The following is a 17,184-nucleotide window of genomic DNA, read 5'->3' on the forward strand; positions in this document are numbered from 1 at the left end:
CTGTCTTGCTAGTTGTTTGGCATAGGGTGTCCAGCCCTGTAGCTTGCTGGTCGTTGAGTGAAGCTGGGTCTTGATGTTGAGATGGAGATCTGTGAGAGATTTTTGCCGTTTGGTATTACGTGGAGCTGGTAGGTCTCTTGTGGACCAGTGTCCTGAAGTTGGCTCTCCCACCTCAGAGGCACAGCCCTGATGCCTGGCTGGAGCACCAAGAGCCTTTCATCCACACAGCTCAGACTATAAGCGAGAAAAAAATAGAAAGAAAAAAAAGAGGATAAAATAAAATAAAGCTATTATAATAAAAAATAAGAAAAAAAATTATTAAGAGTAAATGTATTCAGAAAAATTTTTTTTTAATTTTTAAAAATAGATTTATTTTTTATAGTAAAAAATAAGAAAAAAATTTTTAAGAAAAAATTTATTAAGAAAAAAAATTTTAATTTTTTAAAATAAAAAATATGAAAAAACTTATTAAAAAATTTTTTAATTTCTAAAAATAGAAAATATGGAAAAAATTATTAAGAAAACATATATTAGGAAAAAAAAATTTTTTTAAGTAAAAAAAAAAAAAAAATGGACGGACCTAACCCAGGACTGATGGTGAAAGCAAAGCTATACAGACAAAATCTCACCCAGAAGCATACACATATACACTCACAAAAAAAGGAAAAGGGGAAATTAATATATCCTGCTCCTAAAGTCCACCTTTTGAATTTGGGATGATTCGTTGTCTATTCAGGTATTCAACAGATGCAGGTACATCAAGTTGTTTGTGGAGCTTTAATCCGCTGCTTCTGAGGCTGCTGGGAGAGATTTCCCTTTCTCTTCTTTGTTCATACAGCTCCCCGCGTTCAGCTTTGGATTTGGACCCGCCTCTGCATGTACGTCGCCTGAGGGCGTCCGTTCCCTGCCCAGACAGAACGGGGTTAAAGGAGCAGCTGCTTCGGGGGCTCTGGCTCACTCAGGCCGGGGGAGGGAGCGGTACGGAGGAGGCAGGGCGAGCCTGCGGTGTCAGAGGCGTCGTGACGTTGCAGCAGCCTGAGGCGCGCCATGTGTTCTCCCGGGGAAGTTGTCCCCGGATCATGGGAGCCTGGCAGTGGCGAGCTGCACCGGCTCCCGGGAGGGGCAGTGTGGAGAGTGACCTGTGCTCGCACACAGGCTTCTTGGTGGCGGCAGCAGCAGCCTTAGCGTTTCCTACCAGTCTCTGGGGTCCGCGCTGATGGCCGTGGCTCGCGCCCGTCTCTGGGGTCCGCGCTGTTAGCCGCGGCTCGCGCCCGCCTCTGGAGTTCGTCTAGGCGGCGCTCTGAATCCCCTCTCCTTGCGCGCCGCGAAACAAAGAGGCAAGAAAAAGTCTCTTGCCTCTTCGGCGGCTGCAGACCTCCTCTCCGGCTCCCTCCCGGCTCGCCGCGGCACGCCAACCCCTTCAGGCTGTGTTCACGCCGCCAACCCCAGTCCTCTCCCTGCGATCCGACCGAAGCCCGCGCCTCAGCTCCCAGCCCCGCCTGCCCCAGCGGGTGAGCAGACAAGCCTCTCGGGCTGGTGAGCACTGCTCCGCGCTGAGCCTCTGTGCGGGAATCTCTCCGTTTTTCCCTCTGCGCCCCTGTTGCTGTGGGATCCGCGCTGATAGCCGCGCGGCTTGCACCCGTCTCTGGATTTCGTTTAGGCAGCGCTCTGAATCCCCTCTCCTTGCGCGCCGCGAAACAAAGAGGCAAGAAAAAGTCTCTTGCCTCTTCGGCAGCTGCAGACTTTTTCCCGGACTCCCTGCCGGCTAGCACCAAAGCCCGAGCCTCAGCTCCCAGCCCCCGCCCGCCCCGGCGAGTGAGCAGACAAGCCTCTCGGGCTGGTGAGTGCTGGTTGGCACCGAGCCTCTGTGCGGGAGTCTCTCCGCTTTGCCCTCCGCACCCCTGTGGCTGCGCTCTCCTCCGCGGCTCCGAAGCTTCCCCTCTCTACCACCCGCAGTCTCTGCCCGCAAAGGGGCTTCCTAGTGCCTAGAAACCTTTCCTCCTTCACGGTTCCCTCCCACTGGCGCAGGTCCCGTCCCTATTCTTTTGTCTCTGTTATTTCTTTTTTCTTTTACCCTACCCAAGTACGTGGGGATTTTCTTGCCTTTTGGGAGGTCTGACGTCTTCTGCCAGCGTTCAGTGGGTGTTCTGTAGGAGCAGTTCCACGTGTAGATGTATTTCTACTGTATCTGTGGGAAGGAAGGTGATCTCCGCGTTTTACTCTTCCGCCATCTTGCCCCTCAACCTCCTGTTTATTTTTATTAATGTAATATCTACTGATTTTGGAGTTATTTCTATAAAGTAATAAATGGAAAGCTAATTCCCTCAATTTAAACACAGAATTTTTTTGAGCAAGTGATTGCCTGACAATATTATTAGGAATTAAAGCCTGACATATAGGAATATATATAAAATTCTTAAAGTGATTATATGAACATATGTCTTCCTTGAACGTAGTTAATAACGTAGTACTTAGAATCATCTCAAACTGTTATATAGTTGTTCAGGATTTTTAAGGTAATTTCTTCCAGAGGTTTGCAGGAACTTTTTTTTTTTAAATGTAAGACTAATACTGAGGGAGATCACTAAGATAATTATTTCTTTTTGATTATGTAATGTCTGACTGATAGAAAACTTAGAGGCATTTTTTTTGATTAATCATGTCACTGTGTAAATTCATAACCTGATATAAAAAAATTGTTCCCTGTGAAAATTCAAGTACATTTTCTTTGGAGGGAGTCACATTAGAATATAGGAACAACATAAGAGATGGTATTAGGGTTGAACAGTCATTAATTAGAGGAAGAGAAAAAACCCTTACCTTTGCTAGACAGTCTCCAACTTTTTAGTTGTTAAATAGCTAAACTGGGTCCATGGCCATTTGTAATATAAAAGTAATAAGTTATTTGTTGTGATTTTTTTTCTCCCCTTGCTTTGCCAAAAGACTATTGCAACTGATTTTCCCCCCACTAGTTTAATATGTCTATTTAGATGTATCTTTAGAACAACCAATAGTTATATCAGAGAAAACTCTTATCAAGTTAAGAATTCGGGCCTATATAAATCTCCCATAACATGTTTACAATCCACCATTTTTCTAAAAGGATTTGAGATAACTTACAATAAAAGACACGACTTACAGGTTATTAAAATAGAACAGAAGTCCAACTCAGGACCAAGGAGAGAAGGGGCATGTACATACACCTTGCCTCCCAGCCAACAGAGCCGCTGAGGCAGATCTGTGCGTTTCTGTCATGGCTCTGCGGAAAACAGTAAGCAAACCGTTTCTGTGTTTAAGGAGCAAGTGTACCTGTTCTTCAGAGAGAACAGAGTTTTCTCCTACTAAGTTATGATAGGAGTATCTCCTGTAAGGGTCTGTGAGTGATATACCGGCATTGTCTTACACAGCAATTACACAATAAATACCTAAGTGATTTTTGGTAAAAGCCAAAGGCAAGCATTAAAGCATGGTTTTGGAAAGGTGCTTTAGCAGCAGGATGAACCAGTGTGCTCCCAGCATGCAGCCTTCTGGTGGCCTAATTTGATTAAAGGGTACATCATAGATGATCCAAAGTTATAAGGGTGAATTGTATTCCTTACCAGGTCTTCTCTAAATTTTCATCCTCTTAGCAGGTTTGATAGGAGCTGTGTAGCACACATCTCAGTACTCTCTGAGTTCACATTTTTTGAATAGTCCAGTCTTTGAATATTCAGTACACCATTATGTATTCCTTGACAGAGACCTGCAGTGATAGGTTCTATTCTGCTGATTTACTTAAGGGAAAGCAAGCAGCAAGTCAGGCTGACACCTTTGTTCAAAGCTGAAGCATCTCACCACTCTGCTCACCAGTTGGAAGTCAGACCAGCCTCTGAGTACCTGAATAAAGTACCTGAGATGTTAGTTTCTCTACTCTGGAGGACCACCTGTTATCACCCAGTAACCACCATTCCCTGTCAGAACCCTGTAACCCATCTCTCTTGATTGGAACTCAGATATACCTTAACCCACGTGACATCACTTTCTAGTGGTAATGATTTGAAATTAAACCATTGAGTGTTACTGGATGATCAGTATGTGTGGGAAGCTGTATCAGGCATCATCATGAGGGATCCAGAGCAAAAGGCCAAGCTGGTAAAAGGATGCAAGCTCTCAGTGGAGGAGTGTTCCAGTACCGTAGTGGTGGAGACGGTGACAGGAACAGTGCGTCTTCTCAGCCAGTAGGACTCAGCTGGTGATTGTTGGGCAGGGGGGCAGGAAGTGTGATGAGGGCCTGTACAAATTTCAGATTCTGGCTTCAGAAATGGGAGGCACTGCCCAAGACAGGAAGAACTGGTCTGGGGAGATGAAGAATAAGATCTCAGTTCTGAACACGTTTCACGTGAGGTGTTAACGTCTGTGTGGGTAGATGTGTTCAGAGGGCAGTGGTGGGGCGGGTGCATGGATGGGGCCCCTGAGGAGGTCTGGTGACCCTCGGCGCGCGGCAGTGGCTGCAGCACAGAAGAAGATGACGTGGGATAAGAAGGCGGAGGGAAGAGGGAAAAGGGGTAAGGAAAGCGCTTTGGGGCCCACCAGCACTGGAGGGATTGTCAGAGGATGACAAACCTTAAACCTACAAAGAAAATTAGAAGGAAAAGTCCGAGAAGCTGGAGGAGAACCAGCAAGGTGTCAGGGAGCCAGGGGAGGAGGGACTCGCAGCCAGGGCACGGCGGGCCGTCAGCCTGGCAGGAAGGAGGAGGAGGAGGCCATTAGATGTAGCGCCTGCACACGCCACCCGCCTCGGCCAGGGTGGGGCAATGTGCTGCCGCTGGGGATGAGGGCCCGAAAAGGAGGCTGCACGGGCTCAGGAACTCGAGGTAGTGAGTTCAGATTCTACTCACCCTTGAGCTTAGTTTTAGAGCAAATAAATGAGGTGCAGCAGCAGTTAGGAGGAGTTCCATGGACAGACTTAACTGTACTTACATACTGTGGTGAAGGAATCCGCAGATGAGGAGAGACTGAAATTTTAGAAGAATAACAGACTCAACATTCACTCATTAAATATTCATTCAGAGCCACCTGGGTCCTAGTTACTGATGTGCAAAGTTCAGATTCTGGAAGAGATTCCAGTGACAGAATTGAGAAGAGAAAAAACGATTCTTCTGATGCTGAAAGAACAGGTGACGTGGCTCAGGTGAAGATGCCAAAGAAGCGTGAGTCTCATAGTCTTGAGACACACGCTCAGTATCACAGAATATTGAGTAGAGTTCCCTGTGCTATACAGTAGGTCCTTGTTGGTTATCCATTTTAATGTCAATCCCAAACTCCCAATTTATCCCTCCCCCCACCATTCCCCCCAGTAACCATAAGTTTTCTAAGACTGTGAATCTGTTTCTGTTTTGTAAATAAGTTCATTTGTATCGTTTTTTTCTTAGATTCTGCATATAAGCAGTATCATATGATATTTGTCTTTTTCTGTCTGACTTCCCTTAGTATGATAATCTCCAGGTCCATCCATGTTGCTGCAGATAGTATCATTTCATTCTTTTTTATGGCTGAGTAATATTCCATTGTTTATATATGTACCCCATCTTCTTTATCCATTGATCTGTCAATGAACATTTAGGTTGCTTCCACGTCCTGGCTATTGCAGATAGTGCTGCAGTGAACATTAGGGTGCATGGACCTTTTTGAATTACGGTTTTCTCCAGATACATGCCCAGGAGTGGGATTGCTGGATCATATGGGAGCTCTATTTTTTGTTTTTCAAAGAACCTCCATAATGTTCTCCATGGTGGCTGCACCAATTTATATTCCCAGAAACAGTGTAGGAGGGTTCCCTTCTCTCCACACCCTCTCCAGCATTTATTGTTTATAGAATTTTTGATGATGACCATTCTGATTGCTGTGAGGTGATATCTCATTTGATTTGCATTTCTCTAATGTTAGTGATGTTGAGCATCCTTTCATGTGCCTCTTGGCCATCTGTATGTCCTCTTTGGAGAACTGTCTGTTTATATCTTCTGCCCATTTTTTGATAGGGTTGTTTTTTTTGTTTTTGACATTGAGCTGCATGAGCAGTTTGTAAATTTTGGAGATTAATCCTTTGTCAGTCGCATTGTTTGCAAATATTTTCTCCCATTCTGGGGTTTTCTTTGCTGTGCAAAAGCTTTTGAGTTTAATTAGATCCCATTTGTTTATTTTTGTTTTTATTTCCATTACTCTGGGAGAAGGATCAAAAAAGATATTGCAGCAATTTATGTCAGAGAGTGCTCTATGTTATGCTCTAAGAGTTTTATAGTATCTGGTTTTACATGTAGGTCTTTGGTCTGTTTTGAGTGTATTTTTCTGTGTGGTGTTAGACAATGTTCTAATTTCATTCTTTTACATGTAGCTGTCCAGTTTTCCCAGCACCACTTATTGAAGAGGCTGTCTTTTCTCCATTGTATATTCTTGCCTCCTTTGTCACAGATTAGGTGACCATAGGTGCATGAGTTTATCTTGGGACTTTCTGTCTTGTTGCATTGATCTATATTTCTGTTTTTGTGCCAGTACCATACTGTTTTGATGACTGTAGCTTTGTAGTATAATCTGAAGTCAGGGAGCCTGATTCCTCCAGCTCCATTTTCTTTCTCAGGATTGTTTTGGCTATTCGGGGTCTTTTGTGTCTCCATACAAATTTAAAAAATTTTTGTTCTAGTTCTGTGAAAAATGCCATTGGTAGTTTGATAGGGATTGCATTGAATCTGTAGATTGCTTTGGGTAGTATAGTCATTTTCACAATATTGATTCTTCCAGTCCAAGAACATGATATATCTTTCCATCCGTTTGTGTCACCTTCTATTTCTTTCAGCAGCATCTTATAGTTTTCAGAGTACAGGTCTTTTGCCGCCTTAGGTAGGTTTATTCCTAGGTATTTTGTTGTTTTTGATGTGCTGGTAAATGGGACTGTTTCCTGGGTTTCTTTTTTGGATCTTTTGTTGTTAGTGTATAGAAATGCAACAGATTTCTGTGTATTAATTTTGTATTCTGCCACTTTGCCGAATTCATTGATGAGCTCTAGTAGTTTTCTGTTAGCGTTTTTAGGATTTTCTATGTAGACAATCATGTCATCTGCAGACAGTGACAGTTTTACCCCTTCTTTTCCAGTTTGGATTCCTTTTATTTCTTTTTCTGCTCTGATTGCTGTGGTTAAGACTTCCAAAACTATGTTAAATAAAAGTGGTGAGCAAGAGTGGACATCCTTGTCTTGTTCCTGATCTTAGGGGAAATGCTCTCAGCTTCTCTCCATTGAGTATGATGTTAGCTGTGGTTTTGCCAAATACGACCTTCATTATGTTGAGGTATGTTCCCTTTATGCCCATTTTCTGGAGAGTTTTTATCATAAATGGATGTTGATTTTTACCAAAAGCTCTTCCTGCCTCTATTGACAGGAGCATATGGTTTTTATTCTTCAGTTGGTTGATGATGGATTCACGTGGATTGGTTCACATGGATTCACATGGATTGATATGCAGACCTTGAAAATTCCTTGCATGCCTGGGATACCCCCGTTGATCATGGTGTAGGATCCTTTTAATGTATTGTTGGAGTTGGTTTGCTAGTATTTTGTTGAAAATTTTTGCATCTGTGGTCATCAGTGATACTGGCCTGGAATTTTCTTTTTGTGTGATATCTTTGTCTGACTTTGGTATCAGGGTGATGATGGCCTCATAGAGTTCGGAAGTATTTCTTCCTCTGCAAATTTTTTGAATAGTGTCAGAAGGGTAGGTAGTAACTCTTTTCTAAATGTTTGATAGAATTCGGTTGTTCAGTTGTGAAGCCATCTGGTCCTGGACTTTTGCTTATTGGGAATTTTTTAATCACAGTTTCAATTTCAGTACTTGTGATTGGTCTGTTTATATTTTCAATTTCTTCCTGGTTCAGTCTTGGGAGATTATACCTTGCTAAGAATTTGTCCATTTCTTCTAGGTTGTCCATTTTATTGGCATGAAGTTGCTGGTAGTTGTCTCTTAGAGTCCTTTTTATTTCTGTGGTGTCCGTTGTAACTTCTTTTTCATTTCTAATTTTATTGATTTGAGCCCTCTCCCTTTTTTTCATGATGAATCTGGCTAAAGGTTTATCAATTTTGTTTATTATCTTTTCAAAGAACCAGCTTTTTAGTTTCATTGATCTTTGCTATTGTTTTGTTTCTATTTCATTTATTTCTGCTCTGATCTTTATGATTTCTGTCCTTCTGCTAACTTTGTGTTTTGTTTGTTCTTCCTTCTCTAGTTCCTTTAGGTGTAAGGTTAGATTGTTTATTTGAGATTTTTCTTGTTTCCTGAGGTAAGCTTGTATTTCTATAAACTTCCCTCTTAGAACTGCTTTTACTTCATGCTTTCCTTTTCATTTGTCTCTAGGTATTTTTGGATTTCCTCTTTGATTTCTTCAGTGGTTGTTTAGTAGCATAATGTTTAGCCTCCGTGTGTTTATGTTTTTTACAGTTTTTTTCTTGTATTTGATTTCTAATCTCATAGCATTGTGTTCTGAAAAGATGCGTGATATGATTTCAATTTTCTTAAATTTACTGAGGCTCATTTTGTGGCCCAGTATGTGATCTATCCTGGAGAGTGTTCCATGCGCACTTGAAAAGAATGTGTATTCTGCTGCTTTTGGATGGAATGCTTTATAAATGTGAAGTGAGTACATCTGGTCTAGTGTGTCATTTAAGGCCTGTGTTTCCTTATTAATTTTCAGTCTTGAAGATTTGTCCATTGATGAAAGTGGAGTATTAAATTTCCCCACTATTTTTGTGTTACTGTCGATTTCTCCTTTTATGGCTGTTAGTATTTGCCTTATATATTGAGGTGCTCCTATGTTGGGTGCATATATATTTATAATTGTTCTATCTTCTTCTTGGATTGATCCCCTGATCACTATGTAGTGTCCTTCTTTGTCTCTTGTAACAGTCTTTTATTTTAAAGTCTGTTTTGTCTGATATGAGTATTGCTACTCCAGCTTTCTTTTGATTTCCATTTGCATGGAATACCTTTCTCCATCCCCTCACTTTCAGTCTGTATGTGTCCCTAGGTCTGACGTGGGTCTCTTGTAGACAGCATATATACGGGTCTTGTTTTTGTATCCATTCAGCCAGTCTGTGTCTTTTGGTTGGAGTGTTTAATCTGTTTATGTTTAAGCTAATTATTGACATGTATGTCCTTATTGCCATTTTGTTAATTGTTTTGGGTTTGTTTTTGTAGGTCTTTTTTCTTCCCTTCCTCTTTTGTTTTCTTCTCTTGTAATTTGATGACTAACTTTAGTGTTGTGTTTGGATTCCTTTTTGGTTTTTTGTGTGTGTATCTATTGTAGATTTTTGTTTTGTGGTTACCGTGAAGTTTTGATATAGCAGTCTTTATATAAACAGATTATTTTAAGTTGCTTGTCTTTTAATTTCAAATGCATTTCCAATATCCTGCATGTGTACCTTCTCACGATTGCTGGTTTTGATATCATATTTCTGTGTGGATGATTTCCTACGTTTACTGTATGTTTGCCTTTACTGGTGAGCTTTTCCATTCATAATATTCTTGTTTCTAGTTGTGACCTTTTCTTTTCCGCCTAGAGAAGTTCCTTTAGCATTTGTTGCAAAGCTGGTCTGGTGGTGCTGGATTCTCTTAGCTTTTGCTTGTCTAAAAGCTTTTGACTTCTTTGTCAAATCTGAATGAGGGCCTTGCTGGGTAGAGTATTCTTCTTTGTAGGTTCTTCCCTTTCATCACTTTAAATATATCATGCCACTCCCTTCTGGCCTGCAGAGTTTCTGTTGAAAAATCAGCTGATAACCTTATGGGAGTTCTCTTGTATGCTGTTTTTTGCTTTTCACTTCTTACTTTCAGTATTTTTTCTCTGTCTTTAATTTTTGCCACTTTGATGACTGTGTGTCCGGCGTGTTTCTCCTTGGATTCATCCTGCCTGGGACTCTCTGCGCTTCCTCGACTTGAGTGACTGTTTCCTCTACCATGTTAGGGAAGTTTTCAGCTATAAGCTCTTCAAATATTTTCTCAGGTCCTTTCTCTCTCTCTCTCTTCTCCTTCTGAGACCCCTATAATGCGAATGTTGGTGCATTTAATGTTGTCCCAGAGGTCTCTTAGAGCATCTTCATTTCTTTTCATTCTTTACTCCTTATTCTGTTCTGCAGCAGTGATTTCCACCATTCTGTCTTCCAGGTTACTTATCTGTTCTCCCTCAGTTACTCTGCTATTGTTTCCTTCTAGCATATTTTTCATTTCGGTTATTGTATTGTTCATCTCTGTTTGTTTGTTCTTTAGTTCTTCTAGGTCTTTGTTAAACATTTCTTGTATCTTCTCAATCTGTGCCTCCATTCTTTTTCCAAGATCGTGGATCATCTTTACTCTCATTACTCTGAATTCTTTTTTGTGTTGATTTCCTATCTCCACTGAGTTTGTCTTCCGGGGTTCTATCTTGTTCCTTTTTCTGGGACATAGTCTACTGCCTTCTCATTTTGTCTTACTTTCTGTGATTGCAGTTTCCATTCTGCAGGCTGCAGGGTTGTAGTTCTTGTTTCTGCCGTCTGCCCCCCTAGTGGATGAGGCTGATCTAAGAGGCTTGTGCAGGCTGCCTGGTGGGAGGGACTGGTTCCTGCCCATTGGTGGGTGGAGCCTGGTCTTTTCCCTCTGGTGGGCAGGGCCATGTCAAGGGGTGTGTTTAGCAGGCAGCTGTGGCCTCTGGAAGACTTTCTGCTGATGGGTGGCGCTGTGGTCCCGCCCTGTTGGTCATTTGGCCTGAAGCATCCCAGCACTGGAGCCTATAGGCTATTGGGTGGAGCCAGGTCTTGGTGAGAAAATGGTGGCCTTCAGGAGTGCTCATGCCAATGAGTACTTGCCAGAACTGCCGCTGTCAGTGTCTTTTTCCCCACAGTGAGCCAAAGCCACCCCCCACCTTCGCAGGAGACCCTCCAATACCAGCAGGTAGGTCTGGCCCAGACTCATAATGAGGTCACTGCTTTTTCCCCTGGTTCTGGTGTGCACGAGACCTTATGTGTGCCTTCCAAGTATGGAGTTTGTTTCCCTAGTCCTGTGGAATTCCTGTGATCAAACCCCACTGGCCTTCAAAGCCAGATGCTCTGGGGGTTCCTCCTCCTGTTGCCAGACACCCAGGCTGGGGAGCCTGACATGGTGCTCAGAACTTTCACTCCTCTGGGAAAACCTCTGTGATATAATTATTTCCAGTTTGTGTCTCACCCACCTAGCGGGTATGGGATTTGATTGTATTGCGATGGCGCCCCTTCTTCCATCTCGTTGTAGCTTCTTCCTTGTGTTTGGATGTAGGATATCTTTTTTGATAGGTTCCAGAATTTTTTTCTCAATGGTTGTTCAGCAGTTAGTTGTGATTTTGGTGTTTTCATAAGACGAGGTGAGCTTACATCCTTCTACTCTGCCATCTCGTCTCCACCCCCCGGAAAAATCTTTATGAGAAGATAAACCACGTATCTGAAGGAGATTGAGCCACATAAACGGGGAGGAAAAAGCGAGTGGTGGGTTGTCGTGGCTCCATCTGCCGTGGGTTCTGCTTCGCCTGGTGTCCCTGTGAAGCCTGTCCCTCTGCTCACGCTGCTCAGCCACCTCTCCGTTTCCCCCACTCTTGGTCCCTTCCCCTTTCGATCACTTCTGGCTCTCGTCTTCCACCCGGGGAGCCAGAGAGCCTGTCTCCTTCAGCTGCACCTGCATTGGTCTGTCTGTAATCCTCATGGCGGGAGCATGTGAGGGCCAAGCATTTGCTACAGTAGGTTGGAAAGTTCACCCTATTCTGAATTACTATGCAGGAAAAGTGAGGTTTCTTGACTAGCCTGAAGGGTGCAGCAGTTTCATTCAGTCAAAAAATGGCTATTGCATCTGCTTGTATCTTGGTTAAATAGAATTAATTTTGGTACCACAGTTATCCTTTCTGCTCCTTTTATCATTTTCATCTCTAAACAAAATTTCTGACAACTAGGTGATGTGTTAGAAAACATTGTCTTTTTAGATATAAGTATCGTTATAAATAGTTTTCCTACTGTTTTCTATATTGTGTATAACTGGATGTATTTGTTTTTATTTTAATGGGTAAAATGCCAACCTCTTTCTGATTTAAATCTCTCTTAGATCACCATAGTAAGATGCCTTGTGTACGGCCATACCCCTTAGAATGTTGAATACTATCCTCTGCACCATTGCAAAGAATAGAAATTGAAATCCTCAGACCCTCCCAGTGGGTCTACCATTAACCGTCAGCGTTGTTGAACTTCTAGATGTGAAGTTGTGTCATTAAACTTCATTCTGGTAGAATCATATAACCTAGGGGCTAGAACTAGAAGAATCCTTATAGGTTATCTATTCCAGCCTCCTCCTTGAATAGATGAAGAAATAAACCTCGGGAGACAGTGCCTTACCTCAGGGCACAGGGCTGCAGGTGCCTTGAGCGAGCCTGGCTTTCACAGCCCCGTCCGTCTCCTCCCCTCCTCTCCCCTCCCCTGGGGGCCTCCTTCCACACACCTTCTTTCCAGCTGACTTTTCTCACTGGTAGTGGCCTTCTTCGTTGCACTGCTAACAGACTCAGCCCAGATTTTATCACCAGCTTCTGTTTCCTCCAGATGAAAAAAATCTTCATGGTGGAAGTTGAGGACTGTGAAGAAATTACAGTAATTTGATAATTTAAGTGCTTTTATACTGGCGAAAAAGAGTTAATTCAAGTGTTCAGAATATCTGAATAACTTCTAAAGATATACTTAAATGCTAAAGAATCTGGTTCTTCCTCTTGATTTGGCTTGTCATCTGAGAAAGACCAGATTACGAAGACGCGTGTTTTCATAAACTCTGGCACTTAGAATTAAGAATAAAATTCTGTATTCTTCACTCATTGGCTGTAGGATCAGATGGAAGGATATTTTCTTAATTTGTCGAAATGTGCTTTTTTCTGTGATGTATTGGGTTCTCCAAAAAGTGCCTTCAGTTTTTAAGTAAAAATAAAAGACACATTTTTCATTTTCACCAACAACTTTATCAAACAACGTATTCACCCTTTTGTTCCACTACCTTCTGCCAATTTTCAGGCAACTTCATAATTCCATCTTCCCAAAACTTTTTATGTTTTTGAGTAAAGAACTGTTCCAGGTGCCTTTTACAGTCTTCTGGGGAATTGAAATTTTTTCCATTAAGAGAATTTTGTAAAGACAGAAATAAATGGAAATCCGAAGGTGCAATGTCTGGTGAATATGGTGGATGAATCAGAACTTTCCAGCCAAGCTGTAACAGTTTTCGCCTGGTCGTCAAAGAAACATGCGGTCTTGCGTTATCCTGATGGAAGATTATGTGTTTTCTCGTGACTAATTCCAGACACTTTTTGTCGAGTGCTGCTTTCAGTTGGTCTAACTGGGAGCAGTACTTGTTGGAATTAATCATTTGGTTTTCCAGAAGGAGCTCATAATAGAGGACTCCCTTCCAATCCCACCATATACACAACATCACCTTCTTTGGATGAAGACCGGCCTTTGGTGTGGTTGGTGGTGCTTCATTTCACTTGCCCCACGATCTCTTCCATTCCACATTGTTGTACAGCATTCACTTTTCATCGCCTGTCACAATTTGTTTTAAAAATGGAATGTTTTCATTACGTTTAAGTAGAGAATTGCATGTGGAAATACTGTCAAGAAGGTTTTTTTCACTTAACCGATGTGGAACCCAAACATCAAAGCAATTCACATAACCAAGCTGGTGCAAATGATTTTCAGTGCTTGATTTGGATATTTTGAGTATGTTGGCTATCTCCCGCATGGTATAACATTGATTGTTCTCAATTAGTGTCTTGAGTTGATTGCTATCAACTTCAACTGGCCTACCCGACCATGGAGTATCATTCAGTGAGAAATCTCCAGCACCAAACTTTGCAGACCACTTTTGACACGTTCGATCAGTCACAACACCTCCATACACTGCAAAAATGTTTTTGTGCGTTTCAGTTGCATTTTTACCTTCCTTGAAATAATAAAGCATAATATGCTGAAAATGTTGCTTTTTTTCTTCCATCTTCAATATTAAAATGGCTACACAAAGATTTACCAACTTTGATAAGTCTTTTGTTAAATGCACGCTGATATGACAGGTGTCACATACAATCTAACAAAATTGTTTTGAATGAAGTTAAAGACAACTAAGTGCTACTAGAGCCATCTTATGCAGAAAACCAAACGAACCTTTTGGCCCGCCCAATAAATAAGTAAACCTCAGTCCTCTCGTCTATAAAATGAGGGTATAAGTACTACTTCATACAGTTGAGAATTAGAATACTATTTGTTACTTAGCTTGCCTTTAATTTATTATTCTTAGTTTGGAGGAGTGCTTTCACTTTAAAACTAATAAAAACTTTATATATATATATACAAATATATAAATTGGTTTATGATAAATGTATGTGATAGCCATTTATCCTAATTTCCTTGTATAAATTTAGATATATAGTAAGCTATTAAAATTTAAACTTACTATCAAGGCTATTGTAGTAAACTCTAGATCAAATAAATGTGTAGAGATCTTCAGTTAATTTGGAGACTTAGAGTTTAAAACTTACTGTCTTTCATGACTTCTGTCTTCTGATTAAACTTCTTTGAAAGATCATAAGATCATTGTAAAGCCTCTGATTATGGAGAATGCTCCTTGCTTGACATTAACACTCACCAATGAATATACTTCTTAGATCCTTCAACTAATTGTAAAGTCATTGACAGCGGTCACATTTATTTCCAGCCAAATAAACATTTAGCAGAACACTTACCCTGTAAGTCTATAGCTGTTCAAAGTATGTTCCTTGTTACTGTCCGACCAGAGTGGTTTCCTGAAGCGCAGGTTGTCTTTTCTGTCTTTGCAGCTGCGGCAGTTGGTGAACATGTGCATCAACCCAGACCCAGAAAAGCGACCAGACATCACGTATGTGTACGACGTGGCCAAGAGGATGCACGCCTGCATGGCCAGCAGCTGAGCGCATGGACGGCATGGAGGACGTAAGCAACACGAGTTCAAGTATTTCTGTGCCAATCATACCTCCCTGTTCTTGGGTGTTAAGATTAATATTTCAGAGCTAGTGTGCTTTGAATCCTTAACCAGTTTTCATCTAAGCTTCATTTTGTACCAATTTAAGTCACCTTCTTGCAAACCCCAATGACTTTGGAATAATCAGATTGCGTGTTAGGAGAGCAAACGGAACATGATGGTTTTTAATGGCTAAAGATTTTTAGAATTATTTTGAGTTTTGTGCTGATAAGTCGTGTTCAGATAGACTCTCAGTGCCAATTGTTGGTGGCTCAGCTTGGCCCCGTTGGGACAGACGTGCAGCCTGAGGAAGGTATTTGAACATGTGCCTTGTGTGCTGCTCTCCAGTCATTTATGGATGTTTGAGATGAACACAGTTGTGAACTTTTGTGATTATTTTATTTTTAGAAGTTTGAAGTATGTGTTTTAGTTCTTAGCATTGTAGCTTTCAAATAGGATTCTTAAAGATAAATGTAGACATATGAACTATTTGAGAAGCATTTTAAAACTCTTATAGATTTAAAATAGCTTATACATTCAAAATGCAACTATTAAATGTGAAAAGATTTGGGGATAAAATGTGAGTCAGACACTGAAGAGTTTTCTGCTTTATTTTGTTTTATTTTAATATCTTTGAAATTCTCCTTGCATTAAAATGGTATAAATGAATCCATTTAAAAAGTGGTTAAGGATTTGTTTGGCTGGTGTGGTAGTAGTTTTCCAAGTTGCACATTGCCCAAGGCTTTTTTGTGTGTTTTTACTGTTGTTTGTACATTTGAAAAATATTCTTCAAATAATCCTGCAGTACTATTTTCAATTTCTTTATAAATTTAAATGCTCTACTCATTGTACACTATAGTGTAAGCATATGTTTTTATTCATAGATTTTATTGAAGTTCTGATTGATCCCCTTCAGAAATTTTTTTTTATTCTTCAAGTTACTTTCCTATTTATATTGTATGTGCATTTTATCCACTAATGTTTCAGATTTTCTGACAACATAATAACCTTAAAAAAAATATTTGATATACCAACACTTTTCCTGGATTGAAAACATTTTTTTTCAATTTTGAAAATTTGGGCCACTGTGTACGCATGTGCCTTGTCTTGTTAGGAAGAGGGATGTGCATTGTACTGTAGCTGTGAATGTCGATACTGTTTCAATTCATCCAACAAGGTTGTAACTTTAGAATATGTTTAAAGAAATGAAACCTGGCCACTACCACAAACAAACAGCATTTTTATAAACATTTCTATTGAGAAGCTTTTAGGCAAAGTACTGTATTCATGCATAAAGATAACAAAGGTGGTAACACTTCGTTTAGTTTAAGGAAATGGGCAGAGTTTAGTAAATGCCGTCGTGGAGATGTTTTCCCTGAATGCCTTCATGTTAATGGTGACCAGCTCCTCCCAGAGTTGTGAAGCCAAAAGGCGCGTGGCAGTCACTGCCTAAGGACGCCACGCCACCGTGTAACCTTGGGACAATAATCCTGCCAACAGGAAACCCTCATCTTCAGAGAACACCTACCTTTAGCCCATGTAACTGCTGGTTTTATTTTTTTCCATAGAAGTATTTTTCTTACAATCATTTGAATACTTCCAAGTCATTTGTAAACTTTAAAAATGTACAAAGGGCAAAAGTGTAAACTTTTTTTCTAAATTTAGTCAGCTACAGTATCTTAATCAGTTGTGAATGGAGGGTAATTTTATCCCGGGACAGGCAGAGGAGAGCTGGTCATTCTGTATGTGAGGGCCGGGCATGACGTTTCTCCCAGATTCTGGTGACTTTGACCACACTGGACGCCTGCACCCTCCTCTCCAGAGTGACGAGGGGAATTGTTTCTGTTGACCGTTAGTGTCATGTTCATTTTAAATGTAATATGATTCACGGAGATGAAATGTTCTCTAGTTGGAACAGATACACTCCTTTTTCTTGCAGTCTTTAAAGATACATGGATCTAAAAGTCATCAGCTTAACCCCTCACAGGACTTCTAAGCAAAGATTTAAACTTTTCTTTTAAGTGAATCTATCTGCTGGAAGGAAATAGTTGGGAAGAATTTATTGATCAGGGAAATCCATTATTGTTTTCTACATATGGAAACTTTTTGTTTTGGATATTGTATCTTTATCTAAGTGTTCATATTTTTC

General features: G+C 40.9%; 1 protein-coding gene across 9 annotated transcripts in view; it reads left to right on the plus strand.

Moving 5' to 3' along the window:
* NEK7 (NIMA related kinase 7) overlaps nt 1–17,184 on the plus strand; it is a 340,627-nt gene that overhangs the window by 322,777 nt on the left and 666 nt on the right. For 8 of the 9 annotated variants that reach the window (XM_059943019.1, XM_059942998.1, XM_059943009.1 and 5 more), the window contains one exon: nt 14,875–17,184. In XM_059943019.1, coding sequence (XP_059799002.1) covers nt 14,875–14,985 — 111 coding nt within the window. In that variant the 3' untranslated portion in view covers nt 14,986–17,184. The remainder of the gene's footprint in view (nt 1–14,874) is intronic. The other variant, XM_059943046.1, reaches the window with a different exon arrangement.

Source organism: Balaenoptera ricei, chromosome 1, assembly GCF_028023285.1.
Source record: "Balaenoptera ricei isolate mBalRic1 chromosome 1, mBalRic1.hap2, whole genome shotgun sequence".
In the NCBI taxonomy this organism is placed as follows: Eukaryota; Metazoa; Chordata; class Mammalia; order Artiodactyla; family Balaenopteridae; genus Balaenoptera; species Balaenoptera ricei.